The sequence below is a fragment of the Pseudopodoces humilis genome, chromosome 15 (assembly GCF_049639895.1).
Source record: "Pseudopodoces humilis isolate 2021_Gansu_Grassland_sample_001 chromosome 15, ASM4963989v1, whole genome shotgun sequence".
Classification (NCBI taxonomy): domain Eukaryota; kingdom Metazoa; phylum Chordata; class Aves; order Passeriformes; family Paridae; genus Pseudopodoces; species Pseudopodoces humilis.
In genome coordinates, this window is record NC_142214.1 from 13,874,120 (window position 1) to 13,900,290 (window position 26,171).

The 26,171-nt window shown below is 38.4% G+C and overlaps 1 protein-coding gene across 5 annotated transcripts in view; it reads right to left on the bottom strand.

The window, feature by feature from the left end:
- AFF2 (ALF transcription elongation factor 2) overlaps positions 1 to 26,171 on the bottom strand; it is a 339,956-nt gene that overhangs the window by 11,858 nt on the left and 301,927 nt on the right. For 3 of the 5 annotated variants that reach the window (XM_088062758.1, XM_088062760.1, XM_088062756.1), the window contains exons 10-18: positions 23,841 to 24,003; positions 22,307 to 23,380; positions 20,125 to 20,246; positions 13,068 to 13,302; positions 10,960 to 11,099; positions 10,346 to 10,409; positions 6,896 to 7,032; positions 3,622 to 3,693; positions 3,171 to 3,264 (exon numbers count right to left, since the gene is read on the bottom strand). In XM_088062758.1, the coding sequence (XP_087918884.1) occupies positions 3,171 to 3,264; positions 3,622 to 3,693; positions 6,896 to 7,032; positions 10,346 to 10,409; positions 10,960 to 11,099; positions 13,068 to 13,302; positions 20,125 to 20,246; positions 22,307 to 23,380; positions 23,841 to 24,003 (2,101 nt within the window). The remainder of the gene's footprint in view (positions 1 to 3,170; positions 3,265 to 3,621; positions 3,694 to 6,895; positions 7,033 to 10,345; positions 10,410 to 10,959; positions 11,100 to 13,067; positions 13,303 to 20,124; positions 20,247 to 22,306; positions 23,381 to 23,840; positions 24,004 to 26,171) is intronic. The other 2 variants (XM_088062757.1, XM_088062759.1) reach the window with 2 other exon arrangements.

Below are 26,171 nucleotides of genomic sequence, written 5' to 3' on the forward strand. Positions count from 1 at the left end.
ATAATTATATCAGATATCAGACCCTGAATTATCTCTGATAATTAAGTGGCTGGTGGATGATTGGTAGGTTCCAACCAATAGCTTGAAAATAATTTGATGAAAGAGGGAATAAATTCCAGTAAAAGCAGATGTAGGTTAAAAAAAAAAGTGGTTTAACTACCACTGAAACTTATTCTACAAAGTAAGTTCTTCAGAGTGCAAATGACTGCTTATCTTTAGAGGGACCTTCAGTATTTTAATAAGAAATAAAAAGAATTTCGCTTGATGCTTTCATGAAATTGATCCCTCCCAAGTTGCTTAGGAAAGGTGGCCTGGGATTCAGACAGTGGTATAAGTAAAATTATTAGCAAGGATCTGCTTGAATGCCTAAATACTTTTTACATATTTTAGTTGCACAAATTGATTTTCCTTACCTGCTTACTCATTCTGCCTTTCACGTCTGTGTAGCACCTTGTAAAACCCTGTACAAAAAGACTGCCGAGCAACAATAAAGCCCAGGTTTTTCCAGTCTTGCTCAGACTGAGTGGTATCTTAGTTCCCATACAAAGTGGCAGTATTAGGGCTGAGTGTGCCTTCTGAAAACAATCATTCAGCTCTCTTGCTGAGAAGTCAGCACACACAGTGAAAATTCAATCAAGTTTTACAAGTTCTCTGCAAAGTATTACCCACATTATTACAACACTCATCTGGTTACTGTAATCACTATTTTGCATGGGAGGCACAGAGATTCAGTGGAGCACAGACAGTACCCTTGACTTCTAAACTACAGCTCACAGCCCACCATTTCTGACCAAAGCAGAAAACATTGTCCAAACCACAGCACTGGCCTGGCCATTCCTGCACAGCAGCCACTGCTTGTCACAGAGGATGTGAGCATGACTTGGGGTCTTTCACGTATGGAGTGCATATAGGAAAGAGGGAGATCTTAAACTGATTCTTAAGACTGAAAGTCTTCAGAAACTGAGAAGCTTTTACTGTTAATTTCTCCTGTCTGGGGATTGGACCAAACAGTATCTGGAGACAAATAATAGCTCTGTCAAGATTAAGACTAGATCTTGGAAGCAGTTATTTGATAATGAAAATATTTAGCAAAAATATTTCAATGACTACTGACAACACATTTTCGAAAACTGAAAATCTTCCTCAAACTTTCAGAGGAAATACATCACAGGGTGTCACTTTTTCTAATCGTAAAACGTTTGATTTCAATTTAAAAAATGATCACTTTAGTGGTATTTTATTCCAAGTTGCCTCAAATTTCAAAATTTATTTCATGATTAAATGGCTATTTTCTTTTTTGAAATTTTAAAAGTATCATTTTGAAGCTTTTAATTGAAAATTAATCAGAACCAGTTCTGCCCACAAACGGTTTCAATTTGAACAAAGTGGCATTTGTGAGGAAAAATATAAAGAACAATTTAGATGAAAAATTCCTCCCCAGCTCTGCTGTAAACAGTAGGCTGCTTCTCACAGTTAAAATTGTGTAAAAGTTTGAATAAAAACTCTATTCAAACACCTAATCTGTTTCACTTGTATTACAGATTCTTGCTAGTGAACACTAGCAAGAGAATATAGTGCAGCAATACAAAACTAACACACAGTTAATAGCTCCCACTCTTTTCTTCGCCTGCGCCTTTATTACAGAAAGAACCTGAACATATAATCTGTATAAACTCAAAGACTGCTTCTAGCAAATGAGTTACAGTGCCCATAGCATATACACTGTAACATTACCTGAAACACTTAGCTTCAACTGGATGCCTATGCCTAGCATCCCTGATTTATCTATTTTATCGCATTTTTATTTTTTTCTCTTATTTTGATTTACATTAAAAGACATTTTCTTACGCTGGGAGTAATAAATATGTTCTTGATTTCAACCAACTTGCACAGTTAGGGAAAATAAAGTGGCTTTAAGGCAAGAAGAGAATCTCCCCTGCTCCTGCCATTATTTTTTTTAAGAAATCATTACTTTCTGCAGAAAAGGTTTATTTGTCTAATAATCCTTTCTTTAAGATACAATCTACATTCATCCTGGATAAAATCTGAAGCAGCTGGAATACTTTTCATAAAAATCCTGAGGTTACAAATGTGCATAGTTCACATTTAATTTGTTGTGCAAATTCCTGACTGAAAACTCCATGAGCACAACAGAGGCACTCCTAATGGCACAAGAGAGCCCCCATTTAAGCATAAGATTAGGACTAACATTACTGAAGCTGTACAGAGAACTGTGCACATAGAGGACACATGGGTAGTCAGGACTATGGCTGCTACTGGAGTTTTGACAGTACTGGAGTTTTGGAGTTTTATAGCAGAAGGACCATTTTATCATCTTTTACATGAAAATATGAAAACTGCAGTGTTAAAGGTTTTTACAGGTTTGCAGTACCAATATGTCAAAGCCTGGAACAAATTCATAGAGGCTGAAAACACCAACAAAAATGACTGATGGGCTGAAAAGCCATTATAATTACATAATTATAGAATAATATGTAGTAATAAAGTAAAAGAATTAATGTATGCTTCAAACAGCATTAACCAGTGAAATATAAGTAACAAAATGTCAGAGTGGAAGAAAGAATCTATTTCTCTCAATCTAGGAACAGTGAGGATCTATCATTCTTACACTGGGTAAACAGCATTTGACAAGGTAAAACAAAACATCCCCAAGTCATGAACACTGGATCTCTCCTCAGTTAAGGCAAACCTTCAAGATGCAGGTAAGGTAATTTGAAGTTCCACAGAAATAAAAGGAGAAATCTCTGAAACTGCAATAAGCTTCAGGAAATCTCACTGAGTCTAAAATCTAAACTCAAGTAATTACAGCCTAAATAATTACTTTATTATGTTTCACTGGGGGTCAGGTCATAACCACTTGCACATTGAAACCTTGGAAGAATCAGAAACTTGCATAAACATTACATGGTGTTGAGAATAATGTTATTTTTGTAGAATTACTGAGTATGGTCCTTTGAATTGAACAAGTGACTAATCAAAAAATCCCCCAAATCACTTCTGTCCCAATTCCCTGGCAGCCATCCTGCCTGCATTTCCCATGAGAGAAGTTAAATGTGGGACTTTTAAGTCATGCAGTTGTACTTGAGAGAGCTCTTAGTGCTGGTATGAATTTAATTTCATATCAATAAATTAAACAGAATAAAGATTACCTTAAAATATTCCATCAGAGATCTGGAGTACTTCATAGCATGGTCCTTCTTTAGTTTAAACATTCTCAAGTAGAGAAGTGATAAGCATCGGTAGCTGTGGTAATTAGAAAAGGATTATGTTAATTCCATTGCTTAATGAAAGTCATAAACTGTAAAAAAAAATAAAAAGCTGACCTATATTTTGCAGTTTCTGTTCTAAGGTTACATTTTGAAGCATAAGCAAATCAAGAAAAAAAAAATTGGTCAAAAGCATTAAAATCCCATCTTGGTAAGAGTATAAATTAGAAGAACAAATGTTTAGTCAGCTGCTGAAGAAATCCATTAGTTATCCTTTAATAGTTTAATGGAAAACAAGAATAATGATCTTCTGTAAGCTGCTTAAGTAATTCAGTACTTTTAAAGTCCTCCTTAAGATTTTAGCTGCTTCTCTCATTGTCACAAAGTGACTTACCATAAAACTGCTAATTTCTTGTCCCCTTCTGTGGCAGAAGAGCCTGTGAAATTCTTGAGTCTCATTGCATACCTTGTCAGAAAGGTGAGAGATAAGAAATTGAGAGTTAAGATGTTTCCAAAAATAATCAGATATTCTTCTCCAACCGCAACAGTTATTGGTCACAGTGCTCTGTAATGGAGATCAATGTAAAATTCAACAGAAAGCATCACTCAAAATCTGAAGGCCTTAGGTAAATCACCAATTTTTTGGGCCAAACGAACTGTTCTTGGGCGTATTAATGATATTATAACCAGCCAGCTAGACTGAGTCCCGCAAACATTTGGGATGAGTGTCGAACAGAAGCATAAGATCTTGGCCCTATATGTATCAAAATGTAAAGTAATATATAATAAGGTTATATGTGTATATATATAATACTTTGGGCTTGAATAATATCTTCAAAATACTTCTCATAAATGCTTCTTCAAAGCTTTTAATATACTTTATACAGAAAATGGTTTTACATGCAGGAAAAGTCATGTTCACAGCTTTTTTCATTCTTGGGTTCATTACTTTATGAATCTTGTGTACACGGTCTTCTCTCTCTATTTAATTGCTGCTGTCCAGCATTTGGATGATCAAGGATTGAGTATTCCTATCTCCTCTATCTTTTTTGGTTTTTTTCCTTTTAACTGAGCACACTCAATTCTGTGCATTAGTCTCTCGAAAATCAATTCATCACATAAAATCATTGTTCTGAGCCCTAATGCAATTTCACAGGTACTTGTGTTAGAATAAGTAATAGGGTTCAGCGTTGCATAAGAAAGTTTTAAGGTATCCAGGCAGTCTCGATGAGTTCTCATTTACAGGGAGGTAATGGAGTGCAGGCAGCTGTGCTGCTCTTCCCTGCCTTGCTCCCGCCACCCATCCCAAGCCCCAGCCTGCAGCTGTACCACCCCACCTGGAGTACTTCCTCCATGTCCTGTCCCACCTGCTCTTGGGTATTACAGTTCTCCTCAGATTGGATGAATGTGACCAAACAGAAAGATCTATGTCTCTTTGGGATTTCAGCATTACCACTAACTTAAAACACATTTGATAGATCTCTGATAGTCCAAATCTCTTTGATGCTCCACTTGCTTTCACAAATAGGTGTGTGATTCAGACAATCAGGGCAGACACAGCTAAATGCAAAAGGGGAAAATTGTGTTTCTGATGAAGTGAGGAGTAAAAGTGAGAAAAATATCCCTCTGTTTGTTATCTCACAGAAAAACTATGTTAGTATTAGCAGCTACACTGAGAAAATGTGTGCACAGCCACATACTTTCTTTGTACATCTAGCACTCACTGTAGCCCACAAGAATTTTGTCTTTGTCCATGGAGTTTTACTGAGCCTGTACCAGCCTGCTGCTCATCTGGGCAATCACCTCTTGTCCGTATCTGACCACCAACAGCAATTAAATGGACAAATAAGTCTCACTGGCTGCTACAAGATGCTGCATGCAACAGCTGGTGAATTAAACTCTACTTTTGGTGTAGGTGGTGGAATTAATCTCACCTGAATTAATCTATCTATATATTGGAGATCTATTATAACAAATTCTCGATTCTTCCACAGCCGAAAGCAGTTCCAGAAGCAGTTCAGGTACTGCTTCCATGCCAAGGTCTCCCTGTCCTATAGCCTGCAGCAGGACTGTGCCAGGAGCAGCAAGGCAGCGGGGCTGTTGATGCTGAGGAGTGCCAGTCACTCCAGGCCACAGCTGTGCCCTCACCTGACTCCCTGCAGGTCCTGGCCTTTTGTGAGCCACTCCTGGAGCTGCCATTCTCCGATTTAAGTGGTTCAGAGATTGTGGGTGAACAAAGCTTTTAGGTCTGTGCACTCTGAACAGACAGACTGCTGGACTGAGGAGCAATGATTTCAACTGGGCTGTGTGGTTTTCTTAAAAAAAATAAAATAAATGCAGGCTCCTATGAAGAAGCACTCCCATCTTTAAAGAATATTTATTTAAATACAATTTATTCTGCCATGCAGCTGCAGCTATTTAGTTCAGGACATGCTGTCAGACTGCAGGATGACTTGGGCACAGCAGAGCAAAGGCAGGTGGCTCCTTTTCTAAGTCCTCTGCTCTCCAGGGTTTAACATGGATCAAGTGTTGCATTAACATAGTATTTTTCTTCAGTGATTTCTTTAGATTTTCTCTTCCCTTTATGAAGAATGTAAAAACCATGTTTTTAAATATTTAACAGGCATATTATTTACCTGAGAGTAAGAGCTTATGATTTGATACATTTTATTATGCAAATACCCACTTATTCAAAATGTAAAACATTAATTATCTTGGCAGTCCCTAATAGCTAATCTGGCATGTTAAAAAAAACACCACTGACATATTAAAAACCAAATATTTAGGGCCTGATTTGCCTCTTTCACTTGTGCAAACTGCCAGTAATTACACTGACATTAACAAGGATATTCCCAGCATACACTGGGGAAAGCAAAGGTGCATCACAGTGAAGAGGAGACATCCTGTTGTTCTACTTACAGGTAAATTTAATCATGCTTGATTTCACTTTGATAAATTGCTCAAGTAAAGCGAACTTAGTTACTCAGGAGACTATTATTTCTATGGAGCAAACACTATGAAACAGCTATGAGGAGCAGTAGCAGATTTTAGAATAATAGTTCTGACATTTTATTAGTATGTAAAGACTCTCTCATCCATATTCTAGCCTATGAGTCTACAAAGCTGTATTAAAATTAATTCAGCTGATTCACATTCCTTTAACATTAAAAATATACTGTTTTCAAGACAATATATGCAGAAGCTTCCTCTCTGGCTGTGATCTTATATCCCAAGTTTCAGCTTTTCTCTTTTTTAACAGCCAAGTTATAAACCTCTAAAACTAGGGTTTGTAATAGAAATCCTGATAGACTCCCTTTAATGCTTTGAATTATAAAACTACACCTTTTAAAAGACAAGTGTCATTGCCAAACAGTGAAATTACTATACTTTATTTCCACCCACTACATTTCAATTTTAATTTTATGAATATTGCAAATTATAACACTCACATTATAACCTCTGAAGGGGATAATTTATAAAGGCAGTGTCCATCAATTATAAATTTTCCATGACATTAATAAAATGGCAAGAACTAATTATGATGACTTCTGAGATGAAGATACCTTGGACAAATCATTAATATGTTGAAATGGTATTTTTTTAAACATAGCAGGTTCTAATTATGACTGAAATGAGATGATGAAAATGATCACAGAAAGGACATTAACCTGATGAGTTCCACAGTCTCTGAGTACATGGTGTATGGAGATTTAGCTTCTAATGGATCTCGCTCCATAGCATTTCCACATTCGATGAAGGAGAGGGCAGCATCAGCATAATTCACTGCTTTACCAAACTTCTCCAGCTGAAATGGGAATGACACTGTCAAGAAAATCCTTCAGCCTTGATTTCTAGATAGGCAGATTATTCTACAAAGAAACACTAGCTTTAGGATGAAATCAAAGAGACACTGGTAGCTAAGAATGAATTCAGATAGTAATTAAGACAGGGACTATGTTTTTTACCAAATCTTTTCAGGGCAGTAAGCGGCTGAATGCTCCACAGAGGAAAGTCAGTGTATGTTCACTGACATCAGGGATTTACACAGGCAAGAAAGGGCACTAAGCATGTTTATGCACATCCATACTGCTCCTTGACAGATGAAGTAAGTTTGAATGTCATTATGCAAGGGTTAAGTAACAACTCCATGCCATTTGGCTGATGTCATATTCTGTGTTAACTGTTGGTCAAAAAAAAAATCTCATCCCTTATATGATGAGTAAAAGAGCACGGATAAAAAAAGGAAGACAATATAGCACTGCTTAATATTTCATTTTACTAGGATTTTATTGCAAAAGGTTTTAGGCCTCATAATGGTTGTGATTAAACTGACTCAGACATACTGATTTCTTTTTTTATGTGTAATGAATATTATATATGACATTTTTATAGTACACCCTTTTTAATATTATTTAACATTTTTGGTTTTTGATAGCTGAATGTAAGGATTCTACTAATGTGGCATTTGATATAGGAGATCCAATACACTTTAAATAATTTAAAAATGTCCTTCTATGTCTCTATCAAAATATTTTTGATGCATCTGCATATGTTTCCACTCACAAAACAGAAGCCTATTCTAACAACATATTTAGCATAACATTTATTATTGGTCCAAGATAACAGTATACTTGTCTATGTGGCTCCTTCTAAGCCATAATTAGTTCTCTCTGCCCACCTTTAGTTTCAAGTATGGCTCCTGTGCATTGATTACGTACAAAGCCTTTGTATAATTGATAGGTATCAACTGAATGGTCAGAAAAAGGGAAATGTTTCTGACTGATCTCTCTCTATTCCAGTGGCTGCCTCTCAGCATATTCTTCAAATTCCTTTTTTCACTTTTAAAAAACTTCTATTAATTTTGGAAGATAAAAAGTCTTCCAAAGGTGACTTTTTGTGGTATGGAAAAAAGAATCTGGCTGCAAGCAGATTTAGTAGAGATACCGAATTTGAGCCAAGAGTGGGATCTGATTCTCTGGAGTAGGTGGAATTATTCCACCTCAGACATCATCTCAGACACGAACACAGTGAGGTCTCAGAGATCTCTTCCATATGGTATAGCCAGTTGCCACTGCAGCAGCCCACCCATATTAGCTGATCCCTTACTGCAGCCCCAGACAAGCAGAGGTTTTTATGAGGTTGCTCCCATAAGACATGAAATGTCCTGCCCTTCACCAGAAATCTATTTTCTCTACAAGCTCAAGAACACTGCTGCCACAAATCTCATTAACATTTGCTGACACATTTTGAGGTCACATGCATTATCTTTCTAACCACTGCAACACATCTTTCAATGCTGCCTGTGCTCTGTCAAGTCAGCACCAAGTAACCAGCAGCAATTGTTTCCATAGGACAAGTAACACTAGGGGATTGCACGCCAAATGTGTTACATGGAGATTATTTACGTGCAGCTGCATTGGGTGGCAAAAAAAAAAAACAACAACCCTTCAGATCTAAATAGCAAAAGGAAAAAGCAGATACGTTCATGGATATTTATGTCTGCCAACAAGTTGATCACAGTGAATGGCCTCACATTGGGGCACTCACAAACTGTTTGTGACAGGCAGGGCCTGTGTGCAGGCAGCAGTGGGATGTGCTGTGCCTGCTCCTCTTAGTGCTGCTTGAGAAACACCCCTGATCCTCCAGGCACAGGCAAAGGTAATAGCACAGGAGAAGAGTCAACACCTTGTGAGTGCATCTGGCTGCAGAGGGAGGTGAATTGACAGAGCACGTTGAGATCATCGGGAGCCTGAGCCTGAAATATTTGCTAGTGTGGAGCAGGTAGCCCTGTGCCAGCACCTTGTGTGCTTTGTTTAAAGGTCACCCAGCTGTGGGAGGTGTGAGCCTGCAGATGCCAGACTGTGGCTGGACGTGCTCTATTGAGCTGGCTGGAAGCCATAAAGCCACCTCCTGTAAATGGGCATGCTGGGAGAGATGACTGTCACCTTGCTGACAGTCGTAACAAGTGACAAAACCCTGAATCCACCTCACACAGAAAACACACTTGGAAACACTGTGCCCCAAGCCAAAAGGGAACCTGGAGAGCTGAAGCAGACAGCTTGAAATGTCAGCTCTCCTTCAGCTCATTCTCAGCAGAGGGAGAGACTTTTTTGTTTGCCTAGTTTGCTTTTTAAAAACATAGCAAGTAATTGTTTTTTGGGTTTTTTTATTTCTAAGCACAAAATCTCTAATGAGTAATCATAGAATATACATGCAAAAGTCCCAGACATAATAAAGCTGAGAGGTGAATAATCACCCAGCACTTTGAGGAGCAAAGTGGATTGCCACACTCCATTTTAGACATCTTAGTTAAATTAAGTAGAGGAGTCAAGTTCCACTAAGTCTTCCTGGAAGAGCCACTGTTCTGCACCCTATGTAGCATACAGGAGCAAAGTCCCTTCCTACAAAGCAAACGTTTATTATGGACACTTCAGAACTGGCAATAGCTTGCATAGAACGAATTATGGTAGAATACAATCTGTCAGATTATGTAGTTTTATCAAAATACTTGGCAAAATTAGACGAATCTTACTGGAATTTCATCTAGGGTAAAGCAAGTAAAAAATAGCACTGAACTACCTCACTGCCAGATTTTTTGGGAATAAGTGTTTTGTGACTTTATCAGTCTAAAACCATGCAATAAAAAGGAATATAGTACATAAAATTTAATTGTTTCAGATTTTAAACAACTGAATTGGAAATATCAGTTTTACCACATGATTATGGGGCTTGGGGTGATTTGCCTGTCTTTCTGCTATGGAATATTTCAACACTTCTGTTTTAGGTTTAAAATGAATAGGAAAAACAAATTTCAAATACACATCAACTTTTATAAAACCATCTTCCATACTTCATAAACAGCATGATTGTTGCTCCTTCCTGGAAGAAACACCAGCTATTTGAAGTAGCTGGTTTTTTTGGAACAAATACTTAAAACTTAGGAACGGTGTTCAGGGTTTAACTTGTGCACCGTGTGTTTATGGAGCACAGACCGAAGCATAGTTTAATCAATAGCATGCTTCCTCTTGGTCTGAGAGGCTTTAGATCTTGTGCAATAATTCCCATTTTCGACACTGAGTTCCACAGTAAAAAGAGACAAAAAACCTTTGATAACCTACCAGTGCATCTGCTTTATGCTTCAGCTTCTTAGCCTCTTGCATGTAATAATCTGCATTGTGAAGCCTAGAGAGACAAAATCAATTAATTCAAGTCCCTGCTTTCATATAGCTGGACAAATGTTTAAAAAAATTGCTGACTGCTTTAAAGAAGAATTTTGATATATATGCCCACTTATTTCTTTAAATCTTAGCTTGGTATTAATCTGAAGCTGCTGTATGCAGCGATATGATAGGTGACCAGAATGTAAAATAAGTAGCTGTAGAAACTGGCTGCCCAAAGGACCTATTAATGTGTGCTGAACAGAGGAAAAGGGAAAATATTTTAAACTAATTAAGTATAAGAAGTTTCCATTAGAGGAACTAAAACAAAAAAAAATGAAGAAGAATTACCATGAACCAACATTCACGATTCAAAAACATTTATCAATAGAATCTTCATTAATCAGTGACAACAACTCATTTGCCAAGATTAAAACTGTGTGTGCCTTTGTGCAGCACTATCCACGCAGGTGCCCAATACCAGCACTGTAATCAAAGATATTCTCTTTCACTGGGACCTCTGCTTGCACAAAAATCCCAAAGATCCCACAGAGCACAAAGTCAAGAAAACTTACACATCATCAAATGTTATTTTGGGTCTTCTGGACTCAGAATTCCCATTGGAAAGCGTTGGCATTGCAGACCAGATGTCTGACTCTAGATGACTGGTGTCAAGAAGAGTGTTGGCTGTGGGTGTACTGTGAGATTCTTCCTCCTAGGAAACACGGGACTGTTATTCATAGTTCAAACAAACACCTTCCAACAGTGTAAGTGCTCACATCCACCTTCCCTGACAAAAACCCTTCCCAGCAAACCAAAGGGTAAGGCATAAAGCAGCTCGCCTACCTTCATGTCACCTTACCAAACCAGCCTTCCCTTCTTTGTACCATGAGCCTAGTAGATTAATTAGAGAGTATGACTCTACTTCTCACCTGAGCTCTCACATGGACTCATGTGAGAGCTTCTAACCCTTTGGGGTTAGAAGAAGATTTATTTTCATTCTTTCTGTGTTTAGAAACTCACATGGAGTAATTTTGCACTTTAAAGTGTAAGTTTTAGGTGGATACCATGGTGTTACTGACTAGAGACACTGGTTACAGCAAGGGTGGGGAGATCTAATGGGACAGGGCTGGGTCTAAACTTCTTTCAAAGTGCATTAGTACATACTAATGTAATCCTTTTTTTCTATATTACTAGGAGCTAACTGTTAATGTGGCTGAAGAATCTGCTTGAATTTCAGCAGGGAACAATTTCCTCACTCCTGTTACGGAAAGAAGAATGGAAAGCAGTTGTGACTTTGCAATGATTAAAATCAGAAGCATAACAGATTTTAAATCAGGCAATTGCAAATTGCAAGCTTAGTCCCCAACCAGATAAGCTAAATTACAGATGGACCAATGAACTAGGGAAAGAAGTCTAATATATTTTGGGGGGAAAATAGTTCATATATCAAGATAATAGATTAACCCAGGATAAATCTGACTAGAGATGCTGGGATGAGAGGAAGAGGCCCTGCTGTTTACATAGCACTGTTTATTTGCTGACATATGCAGCTCATTTTGGCACTGATTTCAGTTGAAGGCGTGTGTATTACTGGCGCAGCTTGAAGTGACACAATGATATCAGAAAGCAACAGGGATGAATGAATAAGGTGAAGTGATTTGTCACCTACAATCCAATGCAACTTGTGAGTTTTACTATTACAGTGCAGGGTAACAACCTCTCTCAAAGTGGAGAACAGTGAAAAATGGGGCTATGCATGGCCTTTTGATGTGGCAGAATTTTCTTCTAATTTTGACAGTGGTACTGAGATACAGTTTGATACTATAAAGTAAGGATGGGATTGAAACTCTAGAGGAAGGACTATTTTGTAAAATGGGCCAAAACTCTGGAGTGTCTCTGTTTAACCTAAAAAAAGAATGACAAACTAATGTGAAATTTTATGTTGCTTTACTGAATTTGCGATCCAGTTTTGGCTTTTTTTTGTGTATTTTCAGAAAAATCCCCCTACCTGAATCTGGTGAAAAGCAAGAAACAAAGAACTGTCTCTGTGAGAACCACTGATGGGGAGATAGCCCTAACAGTGTGACATTTTTCTGGGGGAAAAAGCTCTATTTAAAAACTGTCTAAAAGCTTACACATAATTAATGAAGATTAAGTGTAAATAAACCTTACTCTTTTGAGTCTGCAAACTTGAGAGAGGTTATTAACATGCTGAGTGTACTATGGACAACATTTTTTATATTGTTATTGTCTGTTTAGTTTGGGCTATAATATTCAGTATGACTACAGTGCTTAATTGTGGGTGAGAATTTGGGGCAGTTATTCTGGATTTCTGGAATATTTATTTCTGGAAGTTTTATTTTCAAAATGTGAGTGTTGCAGCTACAGAGTTAAGGGACTAATTTCAGCTACTTGATGGTTGCAAAGACTCTTCTCTGAGGCTCAGGGTCCAGGTGCTTCAGGGAAGGACAGACAATGGCAAGTAGATGTCTAATGCTTACCTAAAAATGAAGCTTGCCAGAGCTGGCTTTGCCTGGCTCTGCAAAGATCCACTCCCCCTGAGTGGGGCTACAAAAGCATTTAGAAATACATATTGTGTGGAAAAAAAATCCAACAGAATAAAGCTGAATTAATTTCACTTTATCTTGTTCACTGCCACCAACTGAGGCTGGTTACTTACACAGATTCCTTTGGGGTTAGAAGAAGATTTATTTTCATTCTTTCTGTGTTTAGAAACAGAGGAGGAAGAGCTGCTGGTCTGTGAGGTGTTTGTGACAGTGGGCTCCTGGCTGAAGGAGCCGTTGTCACTGCTGTGCCGCCGGTGCACAGGATCATCCAAGAGTGGGGACAAAGGAGGAGGAAACAGCTTCTCTTCTCTTTTCTTTGTCACCTTCTTCACTGAGCTATTGTTGCTCCTGGGACATAGAGAAAAAACAGTTGCATTTCACGAATATTGGTTAATTCCCCACAGCACAAAGCTCTACATTTCCTTTACTGAGAACCCAGCTCTGCCCTCTGATCTGTCTTGCACTCCTGTGCCCTCTCTGATAAGGCACAAGGGGACAGCAGCAAAAACAGAAGAGCTGCCTCTGCCTTTTCAGTGACTGCAGAAACCTGCTTTGGAGGACAACTTGCAGTGCATTAGTACAAATTGCACCCAATTTAAATGCTAATTTGAGTCAGTCTTCATTTGAGAGTTCATAGAGGTTCTGACTCAGCAAAGTGCTGAAAAGTTTTATGCACAGGGTTAGTTCCTTTGACATCAAGTATGACTATTTATGTGTTTAACATTAAGCATCTTTTCAAGAGGTGGATTAGGGCACATATAAGCAACCTTTGCAAAAAATATCCAAACAGCACATGGCATCATATGAGCCAAAAATAGAATTTATAACAACTACAAAATTATAACCATAACAAGATAATACTTATTTAACCTCTAGAATGAAACAAATGTTCAACACTATATTAAAATGATACGTTGTAGCTGGCAAAAGCCCTTGAGCAAATATTGGTTGATTAATTGAATGTGATTCACAAAATGAATGTGGTTTTGACATGAAAGCTCAAGCAATGTAATACTCTATTGTCTGTTTTATGTACAGAAATTGTTAGCTGGCTAGCAATGGCAGCTGTGATGCACAATAAAACCAGAAAAAAATCCCAACCTGGTAGACCTTTCTCCACTCAAATTCATCAAAAAAGAGAAAAACCAAACCCAACACCTCACTGACTGCTTAACATGTTAATCTACTCCAAGATTTTTAATTCAGTTACTGTCCCAGCTCAGTCAATGAAGATTACCTGAATTTTTATCTTTTGTTAGACATCTAATATTGCACTACATGATTGTTTACTTCTCATGATTATTGATTAAAATTTTGTTATAAATTATATTGTGATATTGGCTTTCGCAGGTATTAAGATGAATATTATATGTTAAATACTTTTTGGCTATGTATGTACTTTTTTTCTTGCTAACAAGTTTTAAGCTTAAAGGAATCTCCTAAGTACCATCAAGGAAACCCCAGAGGGCAAAGACAGTGGGGCCCAAGCTGTTATCAGGAGAACAATAGAGGCCAAACTGTTATCAGCGGAAGATATGAAACCCAGCTGCCCTCAAAGGAAGGATGAGGGGCCTGGACTGTTATCAACAATGACCATTTGCAGAAGAAAGGAAACCAAACTCCAAAATAATGCTCATCAGCAAGAATAATGATGACCAGCAAAAATAGTGCCGACCAGCAGAAAATAAAAATTGTGCAAAAGCATATTCTAAGAAGGCGGAACTAGGGAGGGGACATGCTTTGAATATGCATTAAACCCTCACAGCAGGAGGGGATAAAAAGAGTGTTCCCAAGATACCAGGTGTGTTCCTGGCAACCCGCCAGGGCACCCGGCCGTTTTAACCCTTTGCTTTATTTCCTTTGTCTCCTAATTGTCTTTTTGTTTATATTAAACTTTTTATAATTTATTAAGTGAATCTTATTTTTAATAATTTCAATAACAAATTAAGTCAACAAGAACTTATGTTTTGTTCCCACTTTCAGTCAGTGTCAGGAATTACCAATCTACTTTGCTTCAAAGTAACCTGGGAAAGAGGAGGAGGCGACGCAGGTTCCCTTACTTCTCATTTACAGGCTCTCTCATTTCAGTCTGGCCTCTTCTGCAGTTTCACTGACAGTATCAATATCTACACCTTGGTCTCTGCCCTACCTGGGACCTTTGATGATACAGAAATATTTTAGCCTTATCTGTGAAACCGAAGAGTGAAATCAAATTAACTCCTCATGTTTTATAGCTCCTCTACCCAAAACTACTCTAATTCAACCTGAGCAGAGTTAAAAATATCTTACTTGAAACCCTCTGATATTAAAGATCTTCAGACTGAAGAAATAAAACAAGCTCAAATTCATACTGCCTTACTGGGACGGATGCTGTCCTGCCTGGAAGACATGGGTCTGAAGAAGATCAAAGGCAAACAACCATGTTGGAATAGACTGGCAGTTCTTTGAGGAGAATGATTTTATGCACATGTGGTCCTGCAATATGTCCTCCAGAAAGTTCTCACTCAAAGCTCCATCTGTTTGCTTTCTCACCCCCAAAGGGCATTTTGGAACTCAGACAAGTTACCATAGTTATAGCTCATGACACTGAACTTTTTCCAGACAAAAGTTTTCCAAAGGAGAGTAAGCACTGCCCCAACAAAGCATGCACGTATTATTGGATTGTACAGCTGCAAAGAAGACACAGCTAACCCACAGAAACACCCAGGAGTAGAACCCAAACCCTCTGCCTCCCAAGCACATGCACAGGGAACCCTGAACTCATGGCGGGGAACACAGAGCAAAGTGGTTTTCCATGCCACTGTGCACGGAGGAGTTTGGAGCTCTTCACTATTTAAAACTTCATAAGTTCAATTCATCTTTGGGCTCAGATACAAGATGGGGTAAACCAATGAACAGGTGCAGCTTCTCAACTCTGGCACATAAATCACTCTGTGGGTTGGAAAAATTAACCACAAAACAAAAAGTACTAGAGGATATTTTTTCTACATAACTTATGTTTAGCTCCGTCCCCCCAACAGTACAGTTTTAATTGTCTGTTGAGTTTTTTTTATTTTCTTCCCCTTGCCCAATTAATCCTATAAATTTTTGCAGGAATAAAGCTGATAATTATCTAGCAATGTTACCTCCCTCAGATTTATACTAAAGCATTTATGTTAACAATAACCTTCATGAAATAGGTTGTTACCAGCAGTTAACCAGATTGTCACTTTGCTTTTGGCTGTTAATGGCCTAAGAAACTGGTCTTTGATTGCAGGAATTGATAATTTTGGATTATTTTATTGCAATAATTACTGAGACTCAATGGTTTAATTTGCTGACATAATTGTTAGTTAAAATATATTTAAAATCTAGGGAGAAACACAATAAAAGTGCATGGAAAAACTACAAGCAGGACTGATGGTCTTGTGGCTGCAAGGTTTAATCTTTTGTGTGTAAAAAAGGCCAATTATCAAAGAAGGAGAAGGTTCCCCATCTGCTTGCTTTTTTTTTTTTTTTCCCAGCCGGTTTCTTTTAGGGCAGAAAGCAAGCAAACAGGCATCAAGAGGTCATTGCATGAAGAAGGGAGAATTTGCAGCTACTCTCATGTTTCAAGCTGCCTTTCTTTGTCCTTTCTTTATCTACTCCTTGTGGTATGCAGTGATATCTGGCCTGTTAGTGAGACAAAGCCACTGTCTATACCAGGCACTTGGCTTTCTTTTGCCTCGGCTCCCCTGGCCCACAATGAAATGCTGCACATTGATGGTGATCTGATTTTCTGAAGGGGGTTTACAGGAAAAAGTCACTCCCACACTAGCTGGACCATATGGCAGCACCTGAACCAAGCTTAAGTCATTGTCACAGATGTGAATGCTGCCTGTGCCATGAAGGAACCCAAAGGAATGCTGCTGTGACTTCCCAAGGGATCGACTAATATGTATTGCCAAGTACAGGTGCATCTTCAACTAAAAGTCAAATAAAAGAGAACGGTAAATTTTGAGAAACAGAAATGCAGAAGTGTTTGTCTCAGACAGATTTCTAGCATGCCTGCTAGATGCTGGGCATGTTTCACTATTGTGAGTCCAATTTGATTCACAGTTTGCATCAGCAAATAATTCCCTTTGTGACTAAAAAAAAACAAATACTGGTGAGTAGTGCTCTGTCTGGACTGGGTCTGTCAATCAAATATTCATGTATCAATGGGATTCAGCAGCACATACAATTAATGTTTACATTAAAATTTCTCCGTCAAGGAACTAAATATAAATCCTCTGCTGTAAAGCAGGCAGCTGATCTGACAAAAATTCAGCTTCACAGAAGTGTTTCAATGTATTCCCATAAAAACACTGAAACACCTATTCCTTCATTTGCTGTAAAGTATCAGAAATAAGGAAAATACAGTGGCAATAGTTTGAACAGAACATTTTAAGTGTCAGGTCAGATTTTGGAAAAGTCATCAGCCCCTGAGTATGTGAGGGAAGGAACAGAGAGGTAATTATGGCTTATGCAATGACTACATAATACAAACCTGCTCTCTGTGCAAATGTCTTTTAAGTTCAAAAGTGACCATTTGAAATTTCTAAACTCAAATTATACATGTAGTGACAGAAACTTGTGGAATTAGGCATATAATTGACCTTATTAGACACATGATCCTTTAAAGATTAATTGTGCATCTTTGCTTGCTTTATTGAGTCCATATATTTAGGGGAAGACTATAGAGAAATGTATCCAAGTGCCAAACCATAGCAAGACATATGATGGGAGCTGTCAAAGCACAGGTGTAACCTGCATTTTCTGATTGCTCCTGACTCCTGAATGCCTCCAAATTTTGGCCCAGATTATAGTATTTCTGTAAAAACACTCTTGTACCTTTAAAAGAACTTAATAAAAATCTCAGGTCTGCCTTGGGGAGCTTGGCTTATTGGCACAGGGATCAAGTTCTAATAGGAGATACCCAAGTTTCCTACTAAGTGACAACATCCACCATGGGACTTAACACCTCCTTAAGGGATGAAGATCATGATCACACATCATCACTATATCACACTGTCTCAAAGTCCTTATATAGAGAGTTCTAATAGAAAACTTGGAACTTTGGGAATAAAAGACTGAGAGGAATGATGGGTTTGTCTTTACAAACAAGCTGTGGGTCTGCTGATAAGATGCAGCTATCAGTGAGAGACAACAGAAACAATGGGATGGATTCCACTAAAAGATCAAAGAGGCACTGAAAGAGCACCATGAATTCCACAAGAGTTAAGAATTAAGAAGGGATTATGCATTGTGGGGGGGGAAGGTATCCCAGGTATCAGGTGCTCCGGGAAGCCTGTACCTCTCAAGTACCTCAGCCTATGGGGAAAGAGAGAAGGGACAAGCAGCTGAGAATTAGGATAAAAAGGAGGCTGTGCCCTCCAAAATTTGAGAGACCCCAGGGGAATGCCCCATGGCCTCTCCCTTTATTTGAATAAAGTAAAAGGACTCCTCTGTCTCCTTTTTGGACATAAACCTCCGGTGTTTGTGGATTAATTTTCCTGACAAGACCAAATGGCAAAGCCTATCTTTCAACCTTTTACTCCTGAAGTGCTATTTTTCCCCATGGCCTTGAACAGTGGACTTTCTTCTGCCTCCCCTTAAAAATTTAGTTAACCCTCTGAAGAACAGAATTACTCCTGAATGCTTAAAAATGAACATTTAAATTTCTAGGAAATTGTCTTCACACAGTTCATCCAGCTCTGTGATCTTTTGGGAAATACATTAATCTATATTCAGTTGCATGTCTCTGGGAGTTGAAAATTTGAACTGAAAACTTTAATCAAAAACGTATTGCATTTTCTTCAAGCAAATTCAGAAAACACTAGTAACAACAAATGCAGAGTGATCCAGGTCTCACTGAGGTAGGAAAGAAGTCAGAAAATTTTGTTCAAAACTTCAGGGAGATGAGAGAAAAAACTAGTATATGGAAGTAACTATTGATGGACACAACTGTGTTTTAAGAGAGAATGCCAAAGGGTTGAAAGCTCTGAGGAATCAAATTAATGATCTGGAAAACAAGCTCAAATTAGAAACATCAGACTGGGTGTAGATTCTTAGGGCCCGATGGTGACAAGAATAGAAAGATTTTTTTTTTTAATAGATTGTTGAGGTGCTGGGGATGGACAATCTTTGATTCCCTTTGCAATATATCTCTTCTAATTGTATTTCTAGCAACGACAGTCAGGCAATATCCATGTTTACCAAATGTGTAACATGTTACAGATCCCACTGTAACTTTCAACTTGTCTTCCTTTTCCAGATTCCAACTCTGATTTTCTCAGCGGCTGAATGCAGTGCTAGTTCACAGACTGTAGTTACTCCATCTTGATGCCAGAATAAATAAAATAATGCTCAACCTTCTTTAAGGATTTTAAAATTAGTGTACTATTTCATAACTTATTTTTGAACTTTATCTAAATTTAGCTATATTATCCTCAAATTGTTTTCAGAAGCACACTGTGATTTTGATTCTTTGCTTATCCTAGAGCAAAACAGAAAGAAGGGCCTCATCTCAAAATCATAAAAGCACAAAAATTGAAACAAAAGGGAATTGGACTCTTTGGCTATTTATAGAATGTTAACCTTGTGATCTTAAAATCAGAATAATTATTTATGTGGCACCTGTTTGCTCAAGCATTATAGCCATTTCTGAAAGGCACTGAAAGGCATAAACTATTGGATGGTGTGTCTGCTGAGATACAAAGCACACATCTGAGACACTTAGGATGGTTGCCCCTGGCATTGCTGTATACACAGGTAAAACAAAGAGGCAATTTCAGTATTTTGTTCAATAAAACTGGGAACTGTCTCTTATGAAAATGATTTAAAAAAATTAATTCACAGCAATCAAATGAATCCCACTTTTAGCAGGATTCACTGTCCACAGAGGTTTAAGGTAATAGAGGCAAGAAAGAACATTGAAAGGAGGTTGAAGAGTACACCAGGATTGTCACAACATTCTGAAGTCCTGCAGGCCATCAGAAGGAGGAATAAATCTCATCAAAACCATGTGGATTTTCTTCCTCATGGATGGGAATACCAATGCTGTGTCACTTATGCTGATGGGCTTTAAGGCCCATCTGACTCTACAGCAAAGATATTTACAAAACAGTACTGTGAAATCCCTCAAGAGTGTGATGTCAGAAATACACTTACTCTTTAGTGCTGGTTATTCTGTGGTTTGGTATTGGAGATATACAAGGTGGGAGCAGACAGGAAGCAGGAGGCTCCTCCAGGCGCTGCTTCTTGCTTTCAGCAAAGGTATCCAGGCTTTCCATCTGTTTTAACAAAAATGGCAGGGCATAAAAGATCCAGCATTTATGTACAACTCCACTGGCCATCGACGGGACCTATGGAATCTCAGTGTATTTCCTTTATAGCAGCTACTACCTACTGGTCTAAGAGAAGTGAAAATCACCTGAAATCAGGGCTAAATATGCTCTAAACACATGACATGAAGTTATACAACAAGTGACATGGCAGATAATTAGGAAGCAAAATGTCTCTCATGCTAAAGTTATCTGCTGTAGTCCACTGGAATTTAATTAATAATTTAGATGCAATGACTTGATAGCGCCAAACCTTATTCAAGTAAATAGCTTTTACTCGTTGACTTAATAGAAGTTGATGGGAAAGCTACTCTGAGTAAGTATTACTCACAGGACTAGGAGCAGAGGACTGAGCTGGGAGAGTCATTAACAGCAATAGCTCATTTGATATTGGAAGACTCCCTGATGCATGACTTTTGTGCCTGAACTGAAATGATACAAACAAAGCTGACTATTGCTCTGTCACTAGAACCTTTATATCAGTCTTCTAAGCACTAGTAGATGACTAAAATAAATCTTTTAATAGCATGATTTAGAAACACAAATTAGCCTCTCCCTATCCTGCTTTAACACTTGGTATACCCTTAAGTCATCCTAATTGGCTTGTTTCCCCTTGGGTAGCAGTGAGCAATCACACTGCAATGGAAGGGGATGATGCAGAGTCCAGCTTATGTTAGCTGGAGGTCCAGAGCAAGATTCTCCATTTGTTACTTTCTGATTCAAAGTCTCAATTAAGGAAATTATAAGGTTCCAACTTTCATCTAATTCCCCCTTATTTTTTTTCTTCCCTGGGAGCCCTCACTTTAGTTGCCAATACTACACTTGTGTTTTAGTCAAGATTCCTTCTCCATGAACTCCACTAAGTTACCCAGCAAGAATTATTTTTGGTATAATAATATGGACCCTGGTGTACTTAGACATACATAAGTATGGACATCCCTCTCCTCTTTTTTTCTCCTTCCTTCTTGCATCTCTGTAGTGTGCAACTAGAATATAAATTGAATAAAAACCTGCTGAGTTTACTCATGATTATTTTCACTTCATTCAACAGGGAAGGAGCCAGTGCAGTGACTCATTAAGGCAAACAATGCATAAAACATCATTTATGTCTGCCTGGCATCACCTGTCTTTGTCTTGGATTAATTCTCTTGTACCACTGGACTCCTCAAACTTAGAATTTCAAGAAGTCCACCAAAACAGACAACTGAAGTCATATTCACCATGTTTTATAAAATTTGGGGTATAAAAAAATACACTGATGAATTTTCACAGGCAGACCAGAGTACAAGTATTTCAGGTGGAAAAACTGACTAAAAAAATTCATTTAGGATATAAAACCTCAGTTTCTTTTCTGAAAACACATTTAGTTTGAAGTGTAATGTCATATCCCACAAGGAAGGATACCCTTGAGCATAAATAACATAAAACACATGATAAAACATAATGCCTTAAGTAAAAATATATTTGTTTTTCTCAGGTAGCTGTGCAGAGAAAGCAGCTAGTTAAGTAAATTATATTTCTATGAATCATATTGGTTCATACCACAAAACAATATAAAAACAGAATTCACCAGAAGCATAAGTAAGCACCATTCCACTGACTGATGAAGCCTGTTTAAACCAGTGGCGAAAACACCTTAATTCTGCAGACAATAAACCCCTCCCTTCCAAACAGAAGTCACATTTTCTGAGTATGGCTGAAACTGTACTAATATGAACTCATCACTTTCTGCAGATTATAGAACACTGGAAACTAATAGGTGAGTCAGCAAATACAGTGAAAAAGCTTGTAAGAAAAATCTCAAAAAATACATTGTTTATTGATTTTGTCAGCTTTTCACTACTTTCTGATGTTAATTTGTAGTGCACTTGTAAATGTCTGTCCTTTGTAAAACCAATAAAGCCTCAGTGCTGTGATGCCTTCCCAAGGAGAAATCACTGCCTCTGCTCCTGACCTCCAGGGTGCTCAGAAATGCAAGTGTTTTCCTTTAAACAATGAAAATTACTTACCTTGTGTTTCCTTTTGGATTTTGTGGAGGGTTTTTCAGCTGTTGGGGTAGGGGACTCTCGAGATGGCCGCCTGTGTTTCACATTTGCCTCTCTCGGTTCACTTTTCACAGACGTGGTTTCAAAAGTTTCCTGTCCAGGTATCCTAGAGAGTAAACTAAGGTCTATTTTCACCCACAGAGATTTGAGTTCTTCATATTCTCTCAGTGGGGACAGAAGTTCATTTTGTATGATTGGGATAGGAGAAAAGAGCTGCTCCTCCAGATCATTGCTGGTCTGGTCAATGGATGTGTTACTGCCATTGCTGGTTAAGCTACTTACGCTGAGGATGTTACTGCCAGAATCCTTCACTTTGACACCACTGCCAGACCCAGTGCAGGCTGGCAGCACCTTCACTTGCAAGTTCTCCTCCTGGTCTGTGTTTGAGTCAGAAGTAGATGAATCAGTTTCAATGAACTCCCGCGACTTCGGGACAATTTTGCTGGGGCCTCTGTACTTTTTCTTCTCTGAAGTGAGACCTGTGCTCGTTCGTGGTTCTTTCCTTGGAGCTGTCTTCCCAACTGCTGCTTTAGTTCGAACCTTTGGCTGCTCGGGGGGTTCCTGTGTGTCTTTTTCTTTGGGAGTGTTGCTGGTATTATTTGGTTTGGGCCAGTTATACTCTTCTACACTGGAAGTCCTTTCTACCTTTTTGGGTTGCTTTTTCCCGGTAGTCCTTTGTGAAGTTGGCTCATTATGAGCTGGTGATTTCTGCTTGGAACTTTTTGCCTCTGGAGTTTTCTGGGAAACTCGTGGTTTGGCTTTCTCTCGGATGGGACTAAGGATTGCCCGGTCTTTGGAATCAGTCGGGGGCAGGCTGCTGTTGAGCTTCCCTTTGTTTGGCCCTTCAGGCTGCTGGTTGTTCTGGGCCTGGGAGCTGCTCTCACTGTGAGGCTCATTTTGATTGTTGATGATGGTCTTGTTGGGGGGGTTCACTTTATTTAGCCATTTATCCAGCTGCCATTTATTTGTTGAGGGGGGTTCAGGCTGCAGATTGAAGGATGAGAAGGAACAAATCTCAGACAGAAGCAGTGCTTTTCCCTTTAAAAGAGAACATTTTTTATGTACCCTTTTATTTCAGTCAACTAGTGGTGACTGCTAGTTTTATGGGGGTATTTATGGAGTATTTATGGTTAATTAGGCTTCCTTATCTGGTTTACAATGTGGCCCTGGAGAAATTTAATACAACTAAAAAGTTTAGCTAGTCCCAGAAGAGATAGTTTTGTCATGTTGCCTATCCTTAGTCCCAGCTGAATACTGTGTCAATAAAATCTTCTCTAGCTACTGGCAAAAATCTAAATATTTCTTTAAAGCAACTCAAATGTAGGCCAGAAAGGTTATTCCAAAAGCTAGAATGAGTATGTGGGTCATACATGTGAAACAGCAAAGGGATAAGAAGTCAACCACATCAAACAGTTCAGAACTCCGACATCCGCCTAACATGGAGCAGGACTTAGCTTCCCTCCATGCTTTCCCCTCTGGGGAGAGCTGAGTCGCTTACCTCTGGCGTGGCACTGCGTGACTCCTCATTGCACTCGCTGTCACTGGAGCTGCTCTCACTATCAGAGTCGGACTCAGAGCTGCTCTCGGACTCGCTGGAGCTGCCAGAGCCGCCACTGGAATGGGCCAAGCCAGAGGCATGTGCCACTGGCACTGGGAGACTGCTGCAGGGACAAAATCCTCTCTTAGTGTGCTCATGGCTTTTTGCAAGTGTTGCCCAGTGAGCCCTATTCCCACTGAATGTCCTCAGTGTCACCACCCTCTCCTGCAGTGCAGACCCATCAGAGCTCCAGGAGTTGTGTCACTGTGGAGCCACCAGAGGAGCTGGTTGGGTTAGTGACTCATAGGACACATTATGTTAGTAACATTACAATCATCATCACCCTCCAGTAAGAAACACTGCAGTGACACTAACCTGAGCTTATTAGGCCAATGATTGCAAAAGCTAACAATCACACTTAAGTAATTCATTTATGGAATCATGGTTTCTTCATATTTTGGCAGCTCATTTATAAATTGTGATCAAAGGAAGGACGTCAGGCAACTAATATTGGACAGTACACTTTAAAAATTAATTTTAATGAATACTTTTACACTTCAGTGTACAAAAACTACATATTTTGACAAGTCTTCAGGGAGTGCCTGAGAATTTTTTATTTATAGCTTTTTTCCCTCTCATATTTATGATAATGAAGTGAGAAAATAGCATTCATGCTGAAAATAAGCTTCTCTGGGAAATCTATTCTTCTGTGTGTTCAACTGTCCTCCAATGTGTTTATCAGCAATGCACTGTGTGTTATTGTTTCTCCTCAGCATTTGCTTCTAATCTGAAAGGTCAGATGATCCCACCTTTTAGCACTATAGAATTCTGCCAGTCTGAGTCTCTATAAACTCATCTTTAATTTAAACTTTTTTGTTAGGGAGATAACCATAAGGTTATATGTCTCTTTGGCTGATCTATACAGGGACTTTTTGATGATTGATTTTAAATTTGTGAAGCTGACAAAGCAAAGTGTTTGAAAATTGACACCATTTGCTGTGCCCTTATAGATATTCAATACTTCACCTTAATATATCATACATTGTGTGTGTCCCATATTGAGTGATCCAGAGATGTCTACAAGGTATAATGCAACTTTGCCTCTGTTTCCATCTGCTTTTCTATTTTCCTCCAAGGATTCAACTAAGCTAGGTATATGCTTTCCTTCCCTTTTCAAACCAAGATGCTCTGTGCATCAAGATGCTGTCTTAAAAAAACACAGTAACTAAGAAACTGGAAAAGCAGGGGAAAAAACAACAAAGGAAAAGCCAGAACAAACTGATGTGTGACCCTGCTCTGGTAGAATCTTTACAAGCATTGTCATTGGCTTCTCTGACAATAATAGATGGACTTTAATTTTCTTCTTACACTAAGCTACTTTTTCTCCCTCCTTGTTGGTAAAACCTGTGGCTTACACCGCAGTTGGTAACAAAACTGTCTCTTTGAGCCTTGCAATGGCCCTGCAGTGCCCATTGACAAAAAAAACAGCTTGATGCTTTAGGGTGCATTAATGAAACAAAATTACTCACTTGGGTAATTGCTACAGATTACTAACTTTGTTGCTCATTAAGTCCATCCCCTTTTTATTTTTTAAATTCTTCTAGCGGCTCCTTACTCAACTGACTCAAGTAGAGCTACTTAGAAAATTTCAACTGCATGTAAAAGACAATTCAAAGAACAGATGATGAAAATATATAGGCATTTCTAAAAGTATTATGAAAAACTAACTATTGCTGAATTAAAATGGATCCTACAATTTTTATTTAATAAAATTGCTTTTACAAACCATTTTGTATTTCTTCCTTTATCCCTCCTTTTCAGTGAAGCTCAAGAAAGTGTAAGAAAACACATTTTTCATCCAATTTTTTTTTACATTAAAAAAGGCAACAGAAAAGTTAAAAAAAAGGAAATGTGTTTGTAGGGGTGTTTGCCTTTCTCATCAATATCTTGTAATTTTGGTCTTATATTTTCTACTTGGAAAATACTAACAGATAAAAATTGAGCTTTCATATTTTGTTGCAAATATTTCCAAGAAGAATAAAATAGAAAACACCACAAGGATTCCCAGACTGAGGAGGCAAACATGTCAGTTCCATTCTATAATGCCAGAATAAAGCACCAACCTTGAAAAAAGTGTTATTTATTGAATTATCAGAGAACTTAAGTTTTAATTTAAAAACAACTTTCACCCTAAATCTGATAGTTTCTCTGGAGTGGTTTGTGCCTGGGTGATCTCCACACAGAGAAGTGTGTGTGGGGCTGCACACACATCTGTGCACATCTGTCTAAGGA